This window comes from Tyto alba, unplaced genomic scaffold, assembly GCF_018691265.1.
Source record: "Tyto alba isolate M040663 unplaced genomic scaffold, T.alba_DEE_v4.0 Super-Scaffold_9, whole genome shotgun sequence".
NCBI lineage: Eukaryota > Metazoa > Chordata > Aves > Strigiformes > Tytonidae > Tyto > Tyto alba.
Window position 1 is genome coordinate 6,199,161 of NW_024881330.1, and position 25,827 is coordinate 6,224,987.

General features: G+C 41.2%; 1 protein-coding gene across 3 annotated transcripts in view; it reads left to right on the forward strand.

The window, feature by feature from the left end:
* Positions 1-25,827, forward strand: part of COL22A1 (collagen type XXII alpha 1 chain) — a 283,818-nt gene that overhangs the window by 72,236 nt on the left and 185,755 nt on the right. For 2 of the 3 annotated variants that reach the window (XM_042785800.1, XM_042785801.1), the window contains exon 3: positions 3,639-4,205. In XM_042785800.1, coding sequence (XP_042641734.1) covers positions 3,639-4,205 — 567 coding nt within the window. Of the gene's footprint in view, positions 1-3,638; positions 4,206-25,827 lie in introns of those variants that run through there. The other variant, XM_042785802.1, reaches the window with a different exon arrangement.

Consider the following 25,827-nt stretch of genomic DNA (forward strand, 5'->3'; position numbering starts at 1 on the left):
AATTTTGTCCAGCAGTGGACACTACTGTGCTAAAAATGCAGATTAATATTTACTAAAAGCTTTTCTGCAGCATTTCATCGCACTGCCATCAGGTCTGTAAACAAAGAATCACTGACTCTAAGAAAATGATCCTGAAAGATCAACTTTTTCTTCCCTGCAATACTGTCTGAATAAGCATCACTTTTATATCTTAAACTGCCCTTGTTTTAAGGCTCATTGCCCTTGAAGACAGACAGGATTCATTCTGTCTGTTCTGTTTGTTTTTAAATTGCAGTCATCCAGCCTGCTGAGAGTCATTAAAATAAGCAACAGGAAGGTCTGTAACTTTTAAATTTTAGACTCAAACCTTTATATTTTCTAGTTAGTCTCACCTAATTAATATTCTTTCAGACAGAATAGATTAATATATTAATGATTTATTTGGGGGGGGGGGGAAAGTGGAGATTTCTTGCTTACCTTTTACTGTTATTTATTCTATCCTTTATATTCTGCAAAAATCAAGCAGAACTACACTTGATAGTGTAGCTGGTATATACAGATGTAGTGTAATTTACATCCCATAATATAAAATTATATATACCATCATCTCCACACTCTGATTGTCTTTGAAAGAATTTTTCCAGACAGACCTTTCTTTCTTTGTAGTTAGAGACAAGCATTCCCTCACTCACAAAATGCCATCACAGAATATGATCCCATGTGGACAGGTTGTTTCCCACGTGATCCAACATGGATGGGTTCTTCCCAATGTGATCCCAATCCCATGTGCATAGGTTGTACCCACAGGCACTGAAGGAGCAGCAGCACTTGGGATATACTCTGATACAGAAGTTTACACAGCAACAGATGATGCTCATTTTTTATCATCACCTGCAACACACCAGGTGTGTATTCAACCACTCTTATGGCCATCATGCAATATGATGAGCACCATACAGTATTATAATGTCTACCTATTTTTTACACTAATCTGAAGGCAAATCCTCTTCATGTAGCTCAGCTACCCACACTCTCCTTTCCAGTGTAGTGGTCTGTTCTGGAATTCCTGTCCTCTTCAGGGCAGTTGCATGTCCCTAACATGATCAAAAGCACCAGAGCTAATTTATGAACCATAAGGTCAAATTTGGATGTGGGAAAAGACTTTTTGCCCTTCCTGTAGGCTCAAATGCTGGAATTCAGGAAATATGGCAACAGCATCACTTCTCCCACCTTTGGGTAGCATGATTCACAATTTCTGTTCACTGAGCTGGCTGCCAAGCAAGTGCTTGATGGGATAAACTGTGTATGATACCTCCATACTCTGGTCTGTTCCAGGGAAAAAAGTCCTAGTGCTCAACTATCATCCACATTTGGTGCATTTACATCAGTGCTTTAGCTCTGGTCAGGAGTGTAGCAAGGACAGATGACTTCCTAAGGGTATGGTAGCCAGGATCTGGGAGTCTCTCTTGGCTGGCAGGACAGGGTTTCACTAGCTATGGCCTGTCCCACCACCCCCAGCCAGGGAGCAGGAAAGGCTAAGTCATGGAAGCCAGGCTCAACTGACAATCCAGATGTCCAGACAAGCTCACAGTGATGAAGCAGGTCCAAGTTCAGGCTAGGAACATGAGTCAGCAAGTCCAGATACATATCAGGTCCAAAGATAGCATCCAGGGTCAGCCACTCTCCAGGTAAATCCACAGAAATGAGGCAGGTCTGAGGTGAAGCCAGGAAGTCAGTCCATGGCTCAGGCAAGGAACAAAGGTAAGAGCCTCACCTTAAAAGCAGCTTCCAGAGGAAGAAGAGACAGGTTTTTCTAAAGTGCTTCCAGCAGAGCTTTCTGAGGAACTCACCAAAGGCTAGGGAACCATAGCAGCCAAACTCTGGAGAAGGGGTTTACTCTCAGGACCCTGACAAGGCTTTCAAACTTCCACAGTGAATCTTCCAAGCCTCTCCACTTACTGTGCTTTGATTCATATCATGGAGCAGTCCTGGATTGATTTCTGATGAAAATGAACTGCAAGATGCACATATAACGGGTCCCGGTCACTGATGGATATTTAGTTAATGGGATCTGGCTTTAACTACTCTGATATGAGTGAGAACACGTAAAACATACAGTGGGAATGTCAGTTTTCAATGTATGGAGAGCTGAACTGTCCTTGGTGGGCATACCCTGGAGTTATGTTTTCTGACAAATACTCCCAGATTTTTCCAACCAAGGGAAGTAGGTTGGTCAGTACAGGTCAGAGCCCAGAGGAGTTTATTAACATGGTTATGATGGGAACAGTTGCAGGAATCAGGGTCCTGCAGTGAAATACGAGTTGACAGAACAGATCTGCTCTCAGTGGGTGTGGGTAGATGTGGTCTATCAGCTCAGATCCTGGTAAAGCAGTAGAATTTAAAGGAAATTTCCAATAGTTTAGGGGCTAGATAGAACAACCTGTTCAGTGGAACATTGAAAATCCCTGTTACTCTTGAGAGAAATAAAGTGGCATGGGCACTGGTATGGACCAGCTGTTTTGTATCATGTTATATGTGATTTGTTCTCCACCTCATTGGTCAAATTAGCTTTTTACCATCGATTCAAACAAGCAGTTGTACTTTGTGAGATGATGTGAGACAAGAACTACTGGAGAAACAGTGATTGGTGGTTGTGACCATAGTCAAATTGACTTTGGGTAGCAGCTTTCAATCTTGAAACTCATAATTTGTTAGGGATTATTGTCTATAATAGTGAATTAAATAAACAAGTTTATATATATGCATTTTGTCCAGTTGATGCATTATATTGATAAATCTTTGGCATCTGTGGGACATCTATGAATCTACTGCCTCCTGGCTTGCATAATTCAGAAATAGCTGGAAAACATCTCCTGGGAGATCTACATTCTGGGCAAGTAGCTGACAAATATATGATCAATCTGACTTCATTGGGCAAGCAGATTGCAATTAAAATACATTTTCCTTTTGGATTACACAGGCCTCAGATTACAAATACCATGGTTGAAGGCAAGAGGGTGGTTGTGGGGATAAGTGAACTTCTCCCTTACAAAGCAACTGCCCTTTGTCATGAAGGAAGTCATCCCAGTATTCAGTGAGTCATCCTTTAGTCAATAGTCAATGGCAGAGAGCCTGAAAATCAAAATAATCGTGTTACAAATTTGCTTCACCAACATATCATGCTGAGCAAAAGAACTGCTTCTAGCTAAGCATAAATAAATCTTAACATTAATGCAAGAGGGAACATGAAAGCTTCACTACTCGTGGTCAGGATTGGCCTAGGCAAGGTCAGTACAGGTCTCTTGATCTGCCAAGGTCATTTCAGAGCATTGCCTGAGCAAAGGCACTGCCATGAAATTTGAGAAAAATAGCTTTAGATGTATGCAGATCGTGTAGGTGAAAGATTGAGCAGAGGTAGTTAGTAGTGCAGGAAGAGAAAGGGTTTGCATCTCAAAGCGAAGTGTGTGCTGATGTCCTGAAACAGATGAGGTGAATCACAAGGAAAAAAGGCTGAGAATCTGCACTTTCTCTGCAGGATAGGGAGCGGGTTTGCTGCCTTCTGCAAACTGCTCACTAGGGAGCTTTGCCTAGGGAGTATTTTGTATCTCTGGTACTCTTCTTTCATCTTTCCTTAGCTATATTTTCTGACACTCTTGCAGGTTGCAAGAATGTTCACTATGACCTTGTCTTCATTTTGGATGCCTCCTCCAGTGTTGGAAAAGAAGATTTTGAGAAAGTTCGACAGTGGGTATCTAATTTGGTGGAAACTTTTGAAATTGGCCCAGACAAAACCCGTGTAGGTGTGGTGCGATACAGTGATCGTCCAACCACAGAGTTTGACCTGGGAAAGTACAAAACCCGTGAGGAAATCAAAGAGGCTGCACGAAAAATTAAGTATTATGGGGGTAATACGAACACTGGAGATGCTCTCAGGTACATCAACACCTACAGTTTTTCCAAAGAAGCTGGTGGAAGACTTAGTGATCGAACTGTTAAAAAAGTGGCTATCCTTTTGACTGATGGAAGGAGCCAGGATTATGTCTTGGATCCAGCCACTGCAGCCCATCAGGCTGGGATTAGGATCTTTGCTGTGGGTGTTGGCGAAGCCTTAAAAGAGGAACTCGATGAGATTGCTTCAGAACCCAAGTCTGCTCATGTGTTTCATGTCTCCGATTACAACGCCATTGACAAAATTCGGGGGAAGCTGAGAAGACGTCTCTGTGAAAGTAAGTAGACCTCCCAGTTCTTCTAAATAATTAGAATTATAATAGGTTCAATTAGCATATAGGTATGAAAAACTGTGATTGTTTTCTTTCATGCTTACAATTCTATGCTGATAATTCTTTATTTTAGTGTTTTCCACTCTGATCCACTCTGTAAGAAGTCATTTCACTGGCTGGACGTTGATGAAGTGATAGTTTCTGAGTTCTTTTTCCCAAGTCAGCATTAACTATAGGTCAGCTTCTACTAATCAACTAGTGAGCAAAATGTAAATTCCCTTCTGGTTCTGAAATAGTTTATTACTTTATAATATTTTGGACTACTGAATACGAAGGGTGACGCCTTATTTATACCCATATTTTGATTTATTTTGTTTAGGAACTGTTTTTTTTTTTCTCCCCTGTTTTATGGAATTGTACTGTGAAAAGAGTGCTCTGGATGCTGCTGAGAGTGATCCTTTAGGAAGCAAAAGGATACTCGTGCTTTTCTGCCTTTCATCATCTGAACTGTACCGACAACTGGTGTTCACTAGTGCTCTGGCTATCAATCACATAAACCTTGGTGATGTTTTGAATGACTTTTAATGGAGATCAGTGTGTGAAATTCACACTGAATAAATGAACTTTGAATTTAATTTCCAGCCTCTTGGCAAAGAGGACTGTGATGGCATTATAGCTGGTATCTCCCAGGACTTTAATGGGAACAGCAATCACATAACCCTTTCTCCTTCCACCACCGATAAATCACTCTCTTGTTCTTAGTGACTACATAAAAGCTACCTGTTTTTTTCTGCCTTTTGCAGTGTGTGTTGTGGTTACTGTGAATTCTTTGGGTCAAAATCATGAGACATCTCTGGTTTCTACAACAGCTGACTCCGTGTGATGCTGTAACACCTGGCAGCGTTACAACCACCAGGTCTGTAGGCTTGCAAGTTGTGTTGCTGTCAGGTGATGGTAAGTTCCTTGAAAAAAAGCAGGCCTTTGTTGTGAAAGCTCTTTTATTGCTCTCTGTGACCTCCATTTGCAAGAAAAAAGTGTTAACATAACGTTCTGGGCTTACGTATGCTTCTTAAAGAGTGACTTGCACAAGCAGGCATAAGCCAGTTGACATTTCCTAGCAGTATCAAGGTGTGACTGCTTTTTGCAGCCTGAATAAAAATGGTTATGGATAGTGTAATCCAAATACAAGTGGAAGCCACTGTGGATATTGACTGTAACCTATGCAGACTAAAGGATCTCAGTCTTTTTCCCTGAAAAATTTAATCATACACACAACTAGGGTATAATAAAGAAGATAAAATCCTTCTGGTGAGCACGCTCAACCAAATCAACTTCCTACTGAAGCTGATGAACTCCCCAAAAGTGATTTTCCTTTGACATAATGTTTCTTTTCTTTTTTAAAGCAAGTGTTTTCAGAACTTTGTACCTGGGTTGGTGTTTGCCACCTTCTCAAAAAATCATTTATCCTTCTATCAGAGTATAATGTCATTTGTCGGTGGCTTTCTGAGCCTATACTACGTCCACACGGGTGTTCATACCGCTTCTCATTAGGTTGCAGAGGATCACTGGGAGCCTCCTTCATCCTGAGTGTGACAGCAGTCACTCTCCAAGATGCTTGCATCCACCTGCACTAGTGGATTTAGTGGGGAGACATAAAGCCTCTAAAAGGGTAGGTAAAAGGGAAGCATTTAATTTTATGAGGTACAGGGAACTTTTAAGCGGAAAACATGCTTGTGGTGGGTTAACCTAGTCTGGACTCCAGATGCCCACCAAGCTGCTCTATCACCCTCCCTCCTCGATTGGACAGGGGATAGAAAATATGACAAAAGGCTCATGGGTCAAAATAGGGACAGGGATAGGTCACTCATCAATTACCATCCAGGCAAACAGACTCAACTTGAAGATATTAGTATATTACCAATCAAATTGGAGTAGGGTAATGAAAAATAAAAGCAAATCTCAAAACACCTTCCCCTCACACCTCCCTTCTTATCAGGCTTAACTTTACTCCTGATTTCTCTACCTCGTCCCCCACCAGTGACACTGAGTGATGGGGACTGGGGGTTACGGTCAGTTCATCACCCGTTGTCTCTTCTGCTCCTTCCTCCTCAGGGGGAGGACTCCTCACACTCTGCCCCTGCTCCAGAGCATGATCCCTCTCACTGGAAAGAGTCCTCCATGAACTTCTCCAACGTGGGTCCTTCCCATGAGCTGCAGTTCTTCATGACCTGCTCCAGAGTAGGTCCCCCACAGGGTCACAAGTCCTACCAGAAAACCTGCTCCAGCGTGGGCTCCTCTTTCCATGGGTGCACAGGTCCTTCCAGGAACCTGCTTCAGCTCAGGCTTCCCACAGGGTCACATCCACCTGCTCCGGCGTGGGGTCCTTCACAGGCTGCAGCGGAGATCTGCTCCACCTTTAACTTTGGTGGGCTTCAGGGGCACAGCCTTCCTCACCATGGTGTTCACCATGGGCTGCAGGGGAATATGCTCTGGCACCTGGAGCACCTCCTCTCACTCCTTCACTGACCTTGGTGTCTGCAGAGTTGTTGCTCTCAAATATTCTCACTTTTCTCTATGGCTGCAATTGTGCCAGTTTTTTTCCCCCCTTCTTAAATACATTATCACAGAGGTGTTACTACTGTTGTTGATGGGCTCGGCCTTGGCCAGTGACAGGTCCCTCTCACTTCAATAGGAGCCTAGTTTTGTCCTCTTTTCACTGGGTATCAAAACCAGTTCATCTGTTCCTCTGTACTTCAGTCTTTTCTGCTTGGAAGGCTGTTGCATATCTTCCCTAAGTCTTTTCTTCCTAGATTTAAAGCAGGGAATCTGCTCTTTGGCAGAATCAGGCTAGTCATACTTACTCATTTCATTTACTGTTTTGCATCCTAAATGTTTTTAATAAGCATGATGTTTAGATCAGATCTAAACAAACAAGAAATTCTTGCTGTCACTGAAGGCGACAGTGAGGGCACCATCAGCAGAAGTATTCATGTAGACACCAGGTAACTTTTTTGTTACCTGCATATGTGAGGTGGAACTGTTTTGGGGGGCGAGAGAGGGCTGGTGGAGAACAAGACCAAGTGATTTCTTGTTCATGTGCCACTTTTAAATTTCAAGTTAACACAGTAAGAACAGGAAAGGAGTTCACTGTAAGTGCTGTGCCTTACACATATTTAGAAGGTAAAACTTTTAATAGCTGTTTTAGTTAACTTTCTGTGGTTTTAATGACAGCACTGCATAAAATAGGAACATACAAACCACTGGGTGGGTCGAGGACGTGACAAGGACATATGCCAGGCTGCTGTTTAGTTTGTACACATTCTAAGACAAGAACATAGATTGCCACAGCCAAACTAGGGTTTTAACAGACATAATCCTTTGTGAGCTCCTGGGAGACACATGAATCAAAGAGCGGAAATGGTAGAAAGTTTTTTTTTGTTGTACTGACCAGTGATGAGTCTTCCAGTACTTGTACTGCTGTACTACAGAAATGTGAAGACTTAAGAAGTGTTGTAAATACTGCATTTCATGCCAGCAGCTGTTCAGAATCACTTGTCTCAGGTCTCACTGGACGTCTGTCCTAGACTCAGTCATTCCATCTTGCTATATTTGACTGAATTTATTGTTAAGAACATGTCATTAAGTGCATTAATAGCAATCGAGGTCTCATTTGATCTTGTGGAAGTAAGCATAGCAGAATTGAAAAATAACCTGTCTGCTCAGTGGGACATTGTGACAGTGGGAGATATTTTTGCCAAACATCTCTATTACATTCTGCACTATAGTTAGCAGGAAAAAATGGGTGATGCTTTCACAGGAAAGCTGGAGCGATACATTCTGCTAAAAATTCCAGAGATGCTACATGCTTCCTAAACAAGGTTTCTGCTTATATGTTGTAGAGATAACAACAGGCAGCTATAGAATATTTAAAAATATGCTAGTATCTGCTTCTAGTAGGTAAATAGTAGGTTTATGCTTGTCAAAGAAAGCTAATTACTTTGATTTTTAACCCAGATTTCCTTTGAAGCTGGATGTGATAAATTAGTGCATGTACTAAGTTTTCAACCTGACTTGAAAATGGTGGCACTGGTGTTTAACACTGTCATCTGACATTTAATCCTCAATGTGGAAGATGTTGAAATGGTGACCTAAATCACCCATACCTGCTCAGAGGTAATTTTTTCTTAAAAACACTGATTGCAGTGCATTTGATGCTGCAATATTTGCATTTATTCTGTTGCCATTTAGCCAGGCAGGTGATAAGATACAGTTTGCAAAGCTGAGCAAAAACATTCTCCAAAAACATTCCCACTCTTCATTGACTCCATAAAGCAGAAGCCTGTGACTTGGCACCCTCAGAGTACACGGTGTGTATGTTTGATTACTAAGCCTCTTCTCTTCTCCAAAAATCAGATTTCACAACTTGAAAATGAATTTGACTGAAGTAGTACAGTCTCAGCTGAGAGATCTGAGTGTTTTTTTCTACAGCTAGTAATAGGAGAAACATAGAAACACAAGCAGATGTTTTCTAAGGAAGTACCATAGGAATATTGTGCTCAGTTTTGGTCTATGTCCAGTAGTGACTTTCATGTATAATGTAGCCCTTTCTACAACCAGTTTTTAGTTGTCTGTGAACTTGATGAGCTCCTTGCCATGATGAGTTCCTCTGCAAGTATGTGGAAGATCAAAGGACTATATCATTGTATGAATCTCCAATGCTTTGCAAACACAAGGAGATGAAGCTGAAATGTTCCCATGACTGTTTGGTACCAATGATTTGTCATTGATTTCAGTTGATATAGTGAAGCCTGTGATAAAATATCAAAAACAGTCACACATTCAGATGATTCATAACATTTTTTTTTTTATTTTACATGTCTTTGTTGACTTTGGGTTGTGTATGCAGTGCATAAAATGTAACTCTTATGCTACCACTGTTCTGTTTCTGATGCAAAAGGGCTTCCAGCCTTCAAGGCAACACCATGAACACCATTCAAAATAATAGCCTAAAAGCTTCAGAGATGTCTTTTTTTGAAGTCAGCTTTGCTCAAATTCATTGTATGTTCTCAGAAGAACAGCAAGCTCTTTCTTCTTGACCTTGAATGATAAAAATATCTCATGCACAGAGACTATGACAAAGGGTAGGCATCTGAATTACTGTATCTTGACTGACAGTTCTTAAGAAACTTATCAATATAGTAAAATCTCACATGAATACTGAAATAACAGATCACATCAGCAGCTAATAGTATTTGCCTAACTGCCTGTTTACTTCCATTTTATACTTCCTGTTGAGCTCTGAGATTTCACTGTAAAAACATTAATTTCTAGATAGCTTTGCATTAGACATCATGGAATAGGAAAGGAGCTGGAACTCAACAAGCTGGTAGTAGTGAGAATCCTACGGTATTTTAATGAACTCAGCTGTGGTAGTAGTTTTAATTCTTTTGGTTTGTTGAGCAGAATTTTTGGACTTTGGAATTTGTAGAATGGTTTTACTTTCATATTTGGAGTATGACTTTGAGTTCTTCACAAGTTTAGCTAAGCAGTAGTTCCAAGTCCTGCTTGGTCTTATTGCAAGAGATCTTTTTAATTGTTGTGATGGCTTGTAAGAGACCTCTTACAAATGTAAATATAGCTTCTTATCATGTGGCAGAACTCACTACATGTCGCAAGTTCACCTATACATTTACTTGGAAGAATCAGTAGCACGGACCTCCATGTTGAATGTAAAGAAGGTTGAGGTGTTTTGGAGTGCAAACTGATGCCTAACAGACTGTTTAAAGTCTGATTAGCACAATATGTCCCATGAGGATAATCTAACTCTTGTGCTTCAAGGTCATGTATACATCACAGCTGCCACAGGCAGTATTCTTAGAATATTCCACATTTGGCTGCTTACGAGTATGTCCAATCTAAGTGCACATAGTAACATTTTGATTCCCATTTGAAAATCTAGTCACTTCCAGATGGTTTGGGAAGGCTGCTAAAAGCTCAGCAGGCAACTGCTGCTTTTTTTAAAGCTGCAGCTAGGCAATGACCCAGCTGATAATCACCTCTGATATCTCCTGTTGCTTCTTGATTCTCTTCTCCCCCAGCTGCAGTAGTGGCTTTCTCAAACAGTAAGATCTCCAACTTCTAGCAATCTCTTATGTCACAGATGACAGAATTTCTGGCTAACTGTGGTTTCCTGTGAAGGCATAAAGGCCTGTGACAGAATTTTCAACTGATTTATCTTTTGCTTGAAAGAGAAGAAAAAAAAGTTGTTTTCATGGATAATATGCTGGGAGGAGTTAAAATATTTGATGAGCTTAGTGGTGATGACATTACGCAACTTTCTTCTGCCACTGTCTGTGTTGAAGGACAGCCTGATATCTTGGCTTATGGCTCCAGGAAGCACAGCAAAGATATTTTTTTTTTTTTCTCTTACAGCATTTTTTTGTTTTCAGGTCAAATGCGTGGAACTCTCAGTTCTGGTGTTCCACTTGGTTCAGTCATCACCAGATTAGAGCAAGACAGTTCCAGAGCTGGTGTCTGGCAGGCAGAAATCCTTGAGCACATGGAGTGCTCAGTGGCTGCTGGTTGGTGCTCAGTTCCTCTACAGATCATGCAGAAGTGGCTGTCTTCCCAGATCATGACTACTGTTCTTTTCTGCCACTATGTAATCTCCATATCATTTAATTTTTGCATGTCCAAAGTGCAACGAAGCTGGTGAAGGGTCTAGCGCACAAATCTTATAAGGAGCAGCTGAGGGAGCTGGAATGGTTTAGCCTGTAGAGAAGGAGGGTTAGGGGAGACCTTATTGCTCTCTACAGCTACTTAAAAGGAGGTTGTAGCGAGGTGGATGTCAGTCTCTTCTGCCAAGTAACAAGTGATAGGACAAGAGGAAGTGGCCTCAAGTTGTGGCAGGAGAGGTTTATATTGGATATTAGGAAATGTTTCTTCACAGAAAGTGTTGTCAAGCACTGGAACAGGCTGCCCAGGGAAGTGGTTGAGTCACCAGCCCTGGAGGTATTTAAAAGATGTGTAGATCTTAGGGACATGGTTTAGTGGTGGACTTGGCAGTGTTACATTTACAGTTGGAGTAGGTGATCTTAAGGATCTTTTCCAACCTAAATGATTCTATGATCCTAAATAACTTCCTGTTTTGTTTGGAGGTCTGAAAAGAATAGGTTAATTCTGAGATTAGAAGCAGTATTGTTTTATGACCAGTTAAAGCCAGCCCCGCTGCTAAAAAAGAAAGTCTTATTCTTCTTAACTTCCTTCTCCCATCTGCCAGTATTTATGTGGCTCCACCATGAGCTACAGCAGCCAATGAACGTTCTTGTTTTCTTTCCCAGATTAGTTTTTACTCATATTTAGTTCACCATGCAGCCACATGGACATTTGCCTCCCAGGAGGAGGAACTGGCACAAGGTGAGAACAAATAACAAGGAGTAGGATGATTGATGCAATGCTAGTTCATGTCAACTTGATGACAATTAACTAAGGACTTCAGAAAGCTGAGGAAAATCCTCCATGTGCTCCCACCGTAAATGTGAGCCTGTGCTCTACTATCCTCTGTTTTAAGTGTGCACAAAGTGGATTGCTAGGCAGGTTCTTCCCATTCAAATTCCAATTTCAGGCTTCATCACAGCTTGCTTGCCTTGAATAAACTGCATGTTTAACAAAAATATCCCACTGCAGACGGATCTCTTAATGATTCTCTTCCATTTTCCTTAAATAGGCTTTTCAGTATGATAATTATTGCTGCTTTACTACTGAATTAGCTTCTGGTTGTTCAGGGGTGTAGCTATAATGACAGAGCTCTTCCTCCTAGGCTAGGAACTGTGTCTGTCTGGGAGCATCTTGCTGGAAGTCATTGGTAGGTGAGATGAGCAAGCTGACCACCACCTTCACTTAGATACTGACTGTCAGTCAGTGCTTCTAGGCAGCACTTTGATATTTCTGTGATCCTGCACCTGGGTAGGTTCTCTCCCCCAGAGCGGATGTTAGCTCTGTTATAGTTTTAGAAAGTGATTTATTGATTTATTTTTCTTCCCTTGTATGTTGGAAAAAAGCAACGCCTTAGACATTGCCTTCAAGTGAGGTAGAAATTTAGCCTTGTAGCACCAGTGGCCCAAATTCTCCTTTTTCTTGAGGGAGCAAAGATATGAATCCAACAGTCTTCCAAACAACAGTTTTAGAAATAATTCTGTGGCAGAAAATGCTGTTACTTCTACTCTGATATAGCTGAGAAAAAGAGCCTGTTCCAAACCTGCAGCTTCATACAGACTGCTAGGAACCTTAATAAGGGACTCTGAAGATAGAAAAATATTAAAATGAGATTGATTAAACCTTTTGCACTTGCCTTTCTCATCTATGGTTTCTTAAACAGTTACATACAAATAGTAGCATCATAAAACATGGACATCACTTTACATAAAGCAATGAATCTCTGGATTGCCAACAGTGTCTTGTCTGAGATCACAGAATCTAGCTGAATGATAACATCTCCTCTAGTTTGTAATAGTTTTTCTTGCAATTCAGGTGAGAAATCTCTGTGAACAATGTTTGATGTACAGTAAAACTAATTGTAAAGGCAGAAAGAAGATTAGACTCATGACAAATAAAAGTAAGTCTCAGACATTAGAAAGAAACATTGAGACAATCAGGAAAAGTATGAGTCTCAGTGGCAGGAGAAATTACATCTTATGAAAAAGTAATGTGCCGTTTAGAGAACAAAAAGAGGAAAAATATGGTGACTATGGGAGCCATTTCTAAATAGTGTAGGAATGAAAGAGAAATACAGAAATAGGAACTGGCAAAAAGCTGGAACATATTGTCATGTGCTGAAAGTTATTAGTAGCTTGTTTTTCAACACTGCCTGCAGCCCTCATTGATTTTACAGGAGCTGTGGATGATCAGCACTTTCAAAATTAGGCTGTGGAGCCCAATACTTATCCAGCTGCAATCAGAAGGAAGGTCTCTGTCTGCTCCGGTGGATTCCAAATGACAGGGTAGAAGAGAGGACTCATCCTTGGTGCATCACTGTCTATCTTGGTGTTTGCTTTCTGATGGAATGATAAGGAATGCTCAGTAGGAAGAATAACCTCTGAAGCTGGGCAGATACTCAGCAGGAGACCAGAGCAAGGCACACAAAAACCTCTGAGGTTTCGGGTTTAGTTACAGGCTTTTCTGTGCAAGAAAAACAGAGATGAGGAGAAAATCCTTTCTGTGTGCCCTTCACAATGCTAAAATGTTTTAATCCTCAGCAGCTCTTGTGCCATCAGGGCTTTCTTTCTCCTTCATTAACAGCCCCTAAACTGACCTCAAAGTGAAAAGACACCCCTTACTTAATGTTCTAGGCCTGCCTTGGGTTTATATATATATATATATATATATATATATATTTTTTAATGAATCATGTAGCTATTCCCATAAAAATCTAATGGTATCTTTCAGCACGGGCTATAAATGGAGCCAGAAAATTACCTGCCCTGGATAGGTGCACCTGTAAAGTAAAGATTTCCTCTGATCTCCCTCAATTTTGGGATGTACTTCTATTTAGGATAGTGAAATCCAAGTCTGGAAAGGTGCTATGGAGATTTAGTTCCAATTCTGCTGATAGAGCTGGTAGAACTTACTGCAAATGTTAGAGAAGTGGGAATGTTTGTCAGAGCATGCAAACCCCCCAAAAATGCATTAGAAGTCCCATCATAGCATATTATACTTTTCCTGAAGCCCAGTGAACTTCCTGAATCCTGTAGTTTCTTATGAAATTAATGTTTCTGTAAACCCCCTGTAGGAACATTGAGCTGGGTCTCAGATCTGTTTTGTTTTTTGTTTTTTGTTTTTTGTTTTTTTTTTTTTTTTTTGTTGTTTGTTTTTTGTTTTGTTTTTCTGTTGTTTCTTTTTTTTTTTTTTTTTTTACTCCTAGCTCCGTATATTCAAGCTTCAAAGTCTTGTAATGTATAACTGCAGTGAGATCTGCAGATCCTAATACTCCAGGTAATGAGGGAGCTTGGAAGTACCTTGGGAGGTGCTGGGTTTCATGGGAGGGACGCAGCCTTTGCTGCTCACAGGCTGCCTGTGACACTTTGGCAAAAATTCAGCACCAAAATGCTGGTCTGGGTAAATAGCTACTTTCTCAACACATAGCTTCACTGGAAAATTTGTGATCTTTTACAGTATTGAATCAAGGTCTTTGCATCATGTGAGAGTTAAACTGATTTTTGGAAAAAATTTCACAGGCAGAAGTGAACTGTAAGAACAAAATTATGCTCAGACCTAGATAAGCTGTCACATTAACACTTGAAACAAAATGGGCAGGACCACCTATTTTTAAGATCTGGGGTGAAAACAATGCTTCCAGTTCTGTGTCTTGAAGAGCTATTTTCAGAAGCTTGGGTTGTTTATCCCTGTACTCAGGACTGAATCAAAGTTTGTCATTTAAATTTCTAAGGGCTTATTTTGAAACTGTAGGTAGATCTCTGATACATGTAAACCTTGTGTCAACTCTCTGCAAAAGAGATATTCATATTATTACTGGCGTTTAAACTCAAATGATATAACCATTTCCTTTTTTATCATTTGGTAATATGAAATGGTGCATCCTCTCTTCTGTGGAAGTTTGTAAAGGTTCTCAGCCATTTCTGCCACTGAATGACAGAAATTTTGTTTTCAAATGAACTGAGCCAACAGGCAAAATTGAATTGTAATGTACTGGTCTGCTGAGAATATCTCTTCCCCAGTGGTAGAGCTGCAGCATGGTTTAGCTGGTGGGCTATTTTTGTTAGTAAATTGTAGGGTTAGTGTTTCAATCCCATCAAGTTCCCTACAAGTTACATCCAAATACCAAATTAGTTTTCAAATCAGTAATGTTTATAATGTGAAACAAAAGCAGCGGGAGCATTTTGAACACCTTGGAGAACTTCTTTTTTATAAAGTACGATTAGGTTCTTTAAAATACAAATAAGAGATTGTAACAAACTCTGATATTTTAATGTAGTTACAAATGATGGAGAACAGCTCAGAGTTCTGCGTAAAATGCCTTTTGACATGATCTCCATTTTGGGAATTGTGACAACTACTGCTAATACTGACCAGAAGTAGGGAGGGTATCTTTCAGGGAAAGTAGCTCAATTGGATAGTCCTAAACTGTTCAATAGCAGCTTTCTGTGATATCAGGAGGGTGGTTTGAGCCCAGTGGGCAACTGAACACTCAGCCATTCACTCACCCTTTCCCCCTCAGGAATGGGAAGAGAAATTAAAGCAAAAGGCTTAGGAATGGAGGTAAGGACAGGCAGGAATGACTCACCCATTATGGTCATGGACAAAAGACAGACTTGTTAGGGGAAGAAAAAAAAAAGAAAATCACTTTAGTTGAAACTGACAACAACACTTAAAAGAGTAGGACAGTGAGAAGCAGTACCACATCTTAAAAACACCTTCTGCCACCCTCCCTCTTTACATTTGTTCCTGATTTCTCTACCTCCTCCCCAACAGTGGTGCAGGGGGCAGGGAATGGGGAGTGCGGTCAGTCCTGCCACTACTTCCTCCTCAGTGGGAGGACTCCTCACACTCTTCCCCTGCTCCAATGTGGTGTCCCTCTCACGGGAGACAGTCCTCCATGAAATTTCTCTGATGTGAGTCCTTCCCATGAGCTGCAGCCCTTCCCAAGCTGCTCTGGTGTGTGTCCCCCCACATGTTTCAGCACCAAAATACAACAGTGGGGGCTGCTTCTTTGCACAGAGTCCATGCCTTCTTCCGCTGAAATCACCTTCTCCACTGTGGGTTCCTCCACAGGCTGTAGGTTGGCCTCTGTTCCACCGTGGACCTCCATGGGTGGCAAGGGGGCAGCCCTGCCATCTCACCACAGGCTGCAGGGGAGTCTCTGCTCCGGCACACGTCCTTCCCCCCTCCTCCTTCCTTCAGCAAACCTCGGTGTTTGCATAGGTGTCCTCCTCACAACTCCTCCTCACAATTCCCTCTCCTTCTTCCAGGTTCCCATTTTAAATACATTCTTGCAGAGGCACAGACACTGTCACTAATTGTCTTGGCCTTGGCCAGAGGTGGGTCTGACTTGGCGCCGGGGGAGCTTCAAGAAGCTTTTCACAGGGGCCACTGCAGTAGCCCCTCCCCTGCTACCAAATACCCCACCACAGACACAAACCCAGTACATCAGATTTCAAAATTCTCTTGATTTCCTTACAGCTTAATAGTCAACATTTAGTGTCTGTTTGGCTATAACTTGGTCTGCACTCTAGGTGAATAAGAAATGTACATATAAAATAGATGTGTGTGTGTGTGTAAGACATGTATTTATATGTATTTATATATATATATATAAACTCTGGAAAATAAAGCTGTGTCCTTTCAGCCTGAAGCATCAGTCTTTTTTTACAGTGAGGTAGATAAAAGCCATAACATGTTAAAGCCCTAGTGAAGATGAAATACAGGACATTTTTACTGCAGTGTAACTACATGCGATCAACCTAATCCACCACCTCTGAGCGAGACTTCTTTTAGCTACACTGCAGTAGAAATCACTGTGCTTTGTTCCTCCAGGGTTTTATAGCAAGATGGATAGCATATATTAGTTATCTACTATAAAAACCTCTCAGTTTTGGCAGTGAAGACATAACATCTCTGTGAGAGGCTGCAATACTAATATGCCACAAGTAGGATGGTGTAGCAGAATTTTAGTCGCTAGTGCTAACGCTTTCTGGCAAATGACTCTAATAGCTTGAGGGTGTTTCTGAGTTTAAAACAGATGTTGGATCAGGACTGAGATCCATAGATTCAATTAAACAATATTGGATCTTTAAATTCAGGTATCTTCAGTGGGATTCATATAATCTAACTGCAGTGGCCTGAAAGTTATTTGTCCAGACTGTTTTGATAGTAGAAAGGAATAGACACCTCCAGAGAGTGATTCATCCTTTTTGAAGAAGACTGTCCAAGGCAGGTGGCATGATTCAACCTCTGAGTGCCTATCTCTTTTCATTAACTTTTGAGAGAGCTTAGATAACTTGCTCACACTGGATTCCTCACTTTGACAGCTGAAAGCAAGAGAGTTGAATTTTTTCCCACTGTGTTCTGGGAATACAGTAATATTTGATTCCTTATACCGTTAAATCAAACTGTTGGGATTTACATTACTGATGCACATATACTCCAGCATGGTTGCAAAGTTCAGGTGCATGTTTTGCATTTCTCAGCTAGCTACCTGACTCTGTGGTATTTGTGCGGTCGCAGGAGACAATGCAGTTTAGGCAACCATTGTCAAGTATTGCAATATGTTTTGGGTCAAATACTGTACTGCTAAATTTACTTCATCCCTAAGGGACTACTCCTGTGAGAAGAATGGTGTTGTCTCCTTTATCTTGGGCTGCTTCTTAAACATTGTGATAAATTGGCCCTTCAAGTAAAGTGCATTGTGATACTACCTGCTGCAGTCTGTTGACTCATTATAGCAAGGAGATAATGCTTTAAAAAACAACTAATGGCTTCAATACAATTAAGAGTAACAGAGAAGGAGACAGATTTTTTAATTAATGTTGTTGAAAGACACCTTTGCTACAAATAGTCTCTTTTCTTTTGTGTTAATTGAAGCATGAAGGTTGCATCCTGAGACAGGCCTGCAAATCCGCTCTTGCTTAATGATCTTTCCGGTTTTCACTGTAACAAAGTCAGACCCCAAAACAAACTGTTCTCTACTGGAATCAAAATGGGAAGGATGCCAGCTCAGACCAGCTCACATGTTAGCCAAGTCTGTGTTACTGGTGCATACCTACTGTCCTCCCATACAGACAAACTAAGAATTCATTTGTAGGACCTGGTGAAAAAACCCTGTGGAAGAACTGCTGATGTATCCTGTGGGTTTGGGGCTATGAACAGAGTTGGAAAGCTGACAAATGTCTTTGAACAAGTGGAGTTCCTAAGTATGGGTTTAGGTAATTAAAAAATCTTAATTCAAGTTTTTGATGAATTCACTGTGGGTTCCATTTGCTGAAGTGTCCAGGTGAGTGGTGGCTCAGCAGTAGTGTCTGCGCTGGAAGACAACATGGATTGTTTTGAATATTTTGCCTCTTGTTTATAAGCATGACATACATAATAAGGATCATGGTATGGGATGTGACCAGGACTAACAATTCCAGACCAGCCTTTAAGTCTCAGCTTCCTGAAGCCCAGTCTGAATGCTCTCTGGTGCCATGCACTGCACAGCTCCAGCAGAGGTAAAAGAGGTCTGCTTGGTACTTTGGAAAGGTCACTTAGGTGTCTGGACTGAGAATCTTGGATATTCTTTTTTTTTTTTTTTTTTTTTTTTTTCAATTCTTAACACTGTATTTCCATATATATTTTGGCAGTGCTCAGCCCCAAGATTCTTTTTAGAATGCAGACACTGGGTGTAATGCTCTGGCCCTAGTCCAGCTTATTGACAACCTGTGATCATGACTCTCTTTCCAGAGAAAAGACCCTCCTTCTAGACTTGTGGCCCTATTAGTTCAGAGCTCACTGCTTTAATGGAAAGGGTAAGAGAGTATAAAGGCAGAAGGAAGTCATCATTATCTTAGCTGTAAAACATAGGCCATGAGACTTACTTGAACTGTGAGTATATAACATCTCATGAAAAAAGGAAAATGTCCTAGAAAATTTACTGTGTTAGTTACAAATCAATATATTTAGGGAGGTATCTGCTAAATATTTCTCTAAGCTATCAGAACTCTGTGCTGGAATAGTGAGTCATGCATGTCGATATTTAACAGAGCTGTTTAAGGACTAGCGTAAAATTTGCAAAGCTACAAATCTTTCAAAAATTCAACATAATTTCCACTAGCTGTTCCTCTTTCTATTAGCAAGCATAGCAGCTGATGCTTGTTTTGTTTACCTATCTGATAAACTGTTGTTTGACTCTGTAGTGGCCTTGATGGTATTCTGAAGAATTAATTTCCTTGTGCTAATATTACATTTATAATGTATTTATCACCAACTGCATATTTACTTGCTCACGGCTTTATGCTGTGAGACACTGCAGCTTCACACAATGTAAGATGGTACACAGGAATCTCTTAATTTATGGCTGGTTCATAATCAAGGACTTTTATAATCTAATTAGCAGTTTATCCCAGTGGGTGGGATTTTTTTTTTTCATTGTAAATCCTTTTACATATTATTATTTAGTTAAAAATACTGTCCTGGGTACTTGCTGACAGCAGAAGAATATGGCATAGGACAACTAAACAAATGGAATTAGTGGACGTGTTGCTACGCCCTGCCACCACATTCAGCTCTACAAACTATTTTTGAGTTAATTACATCTCTCAAGTAATTTGACTTTGGAGATGGATATATTTATTTATTTGTTTTACAGCAGGGGGTCTGTAATAAAGGAAAGTATCAGCTTATGCCCTGCTGAGATTTTCAAATCCATCTCTTGGTCTCACAGGGACAAGAAAGCTTTTCATTCTTCAGATCCTACTTCAGGTTGTTTCCTTTTTTTAGTTCTTTTAACATTAATGATCTTAGTTTAGATTATAACTAAAGCAGTAAATTTTATTTTGGGACTCTCATCTGGGTCATGGAGCAGTTTCACTCATCTGTGTTTATGATCAGTAATATCTCACTGCTAATTATTTTCCATGAACTAGTAGCGCAGAAAGATAATAATTGTTTAATTAACCAAACATCTGAGAAAGTATTAGACTGATTTTCCACAACTTTGTACAGCTATTTACATTAATTCTGAGTTATTTCTAGTGAATCTAATGGTTTTCTTAAGCTCACACAGCCGGGCAGTAAAAGACCTCGGGAAAAACCCTTTGTTGACCTGATTTACACGTGGTGCAGTTTTCCTTATGGGAAACTCTGAAGGTTTTCCATGAGATGTTTGGTGCACCCAAGCATGAAGAAGGATGTGTGTTGGAGTTTAGAGATCCTGGTGTCAGACCCAACTTCTTCAATACTAAAATAACTCTTGTCTTACTAGCAGGGAAGATACATGAAACAAATGTAGAAGTTCTTCTTAGGAGGTTGTTCCTCACTCCTGGCTATATGTGGAGGTGTTACATATTGGGTAGGGGGTGGAAAGGAATGTTCCTACATCTTCCTAGTGTGCTCAGCACAGTCCAGCACTCAATATGGATCTGATGGACCAGGCCTGGCTCTGTATGGATGATGTTTCTACTCACATCTCTTCTACTGCTGACTGACAGGCATCGCCAGTGTTGTGTCAGGATGATGCTGTGTTGGTGCAGCTCAGGAGTTGTGCAGAAGCACATGAGACTGTAATTGTGTTAGGCTGGCCCTTTCATCTTCTGTTCTTTTTGTTTTTTTCTTCTCAATAATTGTCTTCCCTTCACCACAAAACATATGGGAGAAAAACAGCTTTTCAGGAAAAGTGTTTTCTACCCGTAACTCTGTGCTGTGGTAGAACAAGAGGGAGAAATGCCAAGAAGAGATTTCAGATAAATTTATGCCAATAAGTTCATAGTCACAGATGTTGGTTTGTCAGTGGTTTTTCTCCCCCCACCCACACTTCATTATAGCATAAGCTCCCAAGTAACCCGCTGTCACCAGAAAGCAATGGGATTGAGGGCACCAAGGGCACTCCCCCCTCCATCTGCTTTGCCCAGAGAGCCGCCGTCTGTGGTTGAATGGTTTCAAACTGAGCAGGAGATGAAGTGTTGATCAAGTGGAAGGTGATGGCTGGTCATCTGATTGCAGATAGGGGCCCTTCTTGGTGGTCACTGATGTGGGACTCCACATCTCCCACAGACTTGAGCACCCTCCACAGTCCTACTTTGAAACTAGCCTCTTTTGGAGTAAATGCTCTATCCAGCATCCTTTCTTTTCTCCTCTTCTGCACTCAGGTCTTTTTATAGCATCCACAATTTTTTTAATGTACATATATGCTTATATATATATTTAACTGGAAGTGAATCAAGTGTTTTTCTTTCAGTAAATGCAAATAAAATCTGAGGAATGAAAACCACAGAGGTGGCTAAACATGCTATTCATGCTGGGTGGATCTGTGCTCCCACGGGGGAAGCGGAGTGTCCTAATTTCAGAATAGTACAGACTGAGTTTTCATTAAATCAGTAGATGTTTAATTATATAATTTTGGATGGGAAAGTGGAGAATGTAGACATGTATCTGCAATGTATCTGTAATTATATAGTCATTTCTGTATTTTTTGCTGGGTTTTTAGTGGTGGATTGTTTTTTTTTCTGACACAATGTGGATGATTTTCCTAGGGTTGGTAGGACCTATGAAAAAGCAGCTGAAGTCAGTAAAGAGAAACCTGTGTCTGGGTGTTTTTCTGTTCTTAGGCTGAGATTTTAATGTCACTTTCTGTCCGAAACATCAGGCTGGATGCTAAGTTTCATTCTCCATACACTTTTGGGTTTGTAGCTGGGGAGAAATTGTTCTAGGGCGATAGCGTAGAGAATGTATTTAATGTTACCTTTCACTGACGAAAACATAACACAGTGCTTATTCCCCTATGATTCTGCCTAGCAGCCTTTAACCTTCCCTGCTGGTGGCTCTTTACAATGAAGGTGAAGCATAAAGACATGAAATCCAACTGTGGAAGGTGAATACTCTCTTAGTTAAAAAGGGCTAGTGATTTTAGTAAGGCACACCACAGCAACATTAATTCAAAAGCAATTCCATTTAGCAGTTTACCTATGCATATAAAATAGCTACTGCAAATAACAGATTGGATCTACACATGCAGCTTTATGTTTGTCTGGACAGATACTTTGTGATGAAAACTTGGGCTTGCTCAGTGTTTGTGCAAGGTGTCAAGAGAATCATGGTACTACGGACATGGTACCAGCACTGCCTCCAATATAGACCCGTTCAAACACTGTCCTGTCCTTAGCTGTTGCTTTCCTAGCCCTCCTTTCAAATCAGGGGAGAAGGTGTGCCTGTAGTCTTCTGTGTCTGTTTTCTATGTATGGGTTCAAATTCATTCTTGCTCCATAGTTACAGCAGGTGTGAATCTGCCTCATGATTCAAGACTTGTTTCTGACCAGGGATGAATCTGGCCTTTCCTCAGAAGAACTTCACTGCCCAGAGATAGTACTGCCATTCTGTCTTTATGCTCTCAACATTTACTAAAAGGACTGTGTAGACTCTGGAGCTTCTCACCTTTGTTATATTTGGAGAAACATGATTTCAGTAACATATTCTGGTTAAAAGAATGGACACTGTGGGTTTTTTAGTTATCTTAGTCGAAGGAAACTGTTTAAAATACACTTCTCTTGGAACAAGACTGCCAGTCTGTTTAGTGATCACTCTTTTCTTTGGGCTGAATCTGAATCTTATCTTTAAATTACTCTTTTATTTGGAGTTGTAAATGACCTTTCACCAACTTAGAAAATCCATGCCACTTTAAACACTGGTATTGCTAATGATCAAAATTCCAAACCACCTGTGGAATAATATATTAGGAGATCTGACTGTCAGTGCCCATCATGCCTTTGGAGAAATATGGAAACATGAAAACAGTGGGCCCACGTTAAAACTTATTGCACTTATGGGAATTGTTGAGTAGACCATAACCCCTGTGCTACAAACCAGACTATAAACACTTTGGGAAATAGTATGGCACACTGATTGTCTGAATCCTTTCAGCAAGACAAAAGTGGAAACTAAAGGTTGCTGCTCAAGAGACATGAAAGAGGGTAGAGTGTGCTCCTCTGTCTTCTTTAAAATGCAGGCTGATACTTTTGTAAGAGATGTGATCTTGTCCATCTCAGCCTCAAACTGCTGGCTTTAACTGCATTTTCTTCTGAGAAAGGCAAGATTCATTTCCAAACAGGGAAATATTGCTGTGGGACATGAGATGTCTGATGTCCTGTGCAAGAGGCCTTGATGCTGGTCATAGTTTTCTGTAGCTGTAAAATCTGTAAATCTGTCAGAGACCTGAAAAAAGCTCTTTTTTGAGAGACCAGCATATTTGCCTTATGATTTCTCCCAGCAGAAAAGCAACCAGAGCATTTCTCTCTTGGGAGGGATATTGAAATCTATGTGTCTATATGTATAGGGTTGTTTGCAGCATCTTGGCCCTGGCATGGGTGGAAGACAGGAAGAAGAAAAAAATGGAATACATGTCCTTTGATTAGAAGGCAAACTGTGCTTTAATGGAGATGATTGGAGACAAATTGAAGACTTTGTTCATAAGGCAATAGAGTGGCTTTCTTGTGCCGTGGCCTGGAAGGCTGCCAAGAAGTCTCAGTAATTCATCCTGAGGCAGATATGAGCACAGAAAACAACGCCACATATCTAACACCTAACACGGGAAGAGGGCATATGCTCATGCTGGTGATCACTGCAGAGAGTAAGCCATCGCTTTCCCACCCCTGGGTCCATACCTCTCCCCCGATGTTTCTGCTTCCCAGAGAGGCAATGGTGGAAAAATTCAAGAGGAACTGGTCTTGGGACTGATCTTTATAAAGACAGTCAGTTCTGCTGTGAAGCTAATGATGTGATGGCTAGTGGATGGCTAGGAAATAAAAGATCCAAGATGGATCAAGTCTACCTTTGAAAGGACTTAGTCCTGCATTGTCTTAATTTTTATATGAAAATTCCCTTTTACTGTAACACCATATGTTATAGAAAAACGTCCTGCACAAAGAAGTACCACTGTGTAGGCCTTTATAGGATGGAGTCACTGTCAACTGGAAGACATCCTGCTTATGTCTCCTCTTGTCTGACAGGACAGCTACCGCTAGTAGCTTAAGGCAATGTCCTGGTAAAGCTTAAGCTACCTGTAGTAGCTACCATGGGTACCTAAGGACTTAACATGTACTTGTCTCCTTTGTGCTCCTTTGTAATCAGAACTGGAGTAACTCAACCACCTGCCTGCTGCTTCTAGATAGCTCAGAGTGAGCTCTGGGCTTGAGGCAACCACTTTAAATAAGTCATCCTTCTCTGTGGATAAATATGATGAGTAGTGATGGATAGCCTGATTCTACACATGCATGCACAGTGGAGCAAGGAGAAATGCAACCCAGAGGGATGTGCTGTGCTATCCTTGGAAGCTACACCACTTCCAGCACAAGGCCTTGGCCCTGGCACTCTCCTACCATAGCCCATGGGACAGTTGGTGGAATGGGTTCACTCTGTGCTAACGAGCTCTTTCTAAACAATGACCATACATGGTTCAGAGAATAGAACAGTCTCAGGCCAGGAACCTTTCCCTAATAGGTAGTGGGAATGTGGCATCTTGATTTTGGGTGGATGAGAGTGGGGAGAATAGTTTGGCTCTGCTTTCTTGCCCTTTTAGCCAAAGAGTGAGTTTGGTTTGCATAGAAATATGGAAGTGTTGAGCACTGTAAAGCAGATGGGATATTTGTGTGTGGAAGCGTTGGGCCTCCTACACTAATTCGGGGTGTGGGTGGCAGTTCCCTCAGCTAGTCCTGAATGCTGTCATTGTCTTTCCTTTAGTGGCACAGCTATCAGGTTTGTAAGTAGTCCTTATGCACATCACATCCTTCATGGTGTCTTCTGTGTGGATTTGAGGTTTTGCACAGTGAACTGAACTCTAATCTGGTATGTTGCTGGGATGAGGAGCCCAGTGAAATACAGAAGCTCTGGAACCTCATGGCCAAAGCAAAGAATGTGATGTATTATACATAAAGGTTTCTCACTGTTTACCAAGCCAAGGCTGTTTTTGACATTTCCACATAGGGAACATGAGGCGTGCTGCCTTTCCTACCTCCTTCCTTTACTCCCCAATAACTCTGAGTGAGCCTTATCTATATTAATCTCCATTTACCTGAATGTGTCCGCATCCTCGGATTGAGTTTTGGGGGCTAGCAGCCATAACAGGACACATCGCTGTTTCATAGCAGGCCTTGGCCATTAGGGATAGGGTTTAGTTTGTGGTGTCCTATGTTGCGCTTTTATCTTTGTTTCTCTGCTATCAGCAACAGCAGCAGACGGTCATTCACAAAACAAAGCACCCAGCTACATTCTGCTCTCATTTACATTGATCTAAATCCAGATTAATTTCACTTTAATGAATGAGTAACTAAGCAAGAGAGTTGGCCTATCACCACACTTAGCACTAATTAGTATTTTCTTACCAGTGCCTGTAGAAAAGCCAATCTGTTTTATATTCTGAGCTGAAAAACACCCTCTGGTCTGCAGTAATTTTCATCACCAGCATGTATGTCATTCCTCTGGGCTTCCACAGCTGCTTCAAAAAATCCTGTTGCAGGACAAAATAATTTAGCCAGGCTGCTGGCGCTCAGCAAGTGTGGGGTGCGGAAAGCTAGACATGCTCTCTGCCATGGGGACTTCCCTGGAATTCATGCTGGCCTCTGTTTGCTCATAGCTCTTTTTTTGTGATAGCCATTTTCCATGCAAATAGACCAGCTTTTGTGAAAGACCAGCGCAGACCTATGTGAGTGGCAGCTGTGCTCTGCGGTAAGGGTAGCTTTGCCTTTGTTGAAGGGGTTGGTACTTGCTTTCGGATATTCAGAGCCTCAATTAAAGGAGGCGAGCTGTGGTTATTAGTTGTGCTCACTGGGGCAGAGCACAATGAGGTCAGCTCGGTGTGCGAGGGAACCCCCTGGATGGTTCAGACAGCTCAGGCCTCCGAAAGACCCCGGGGGAAACGGGGAGGGGAAGAGGA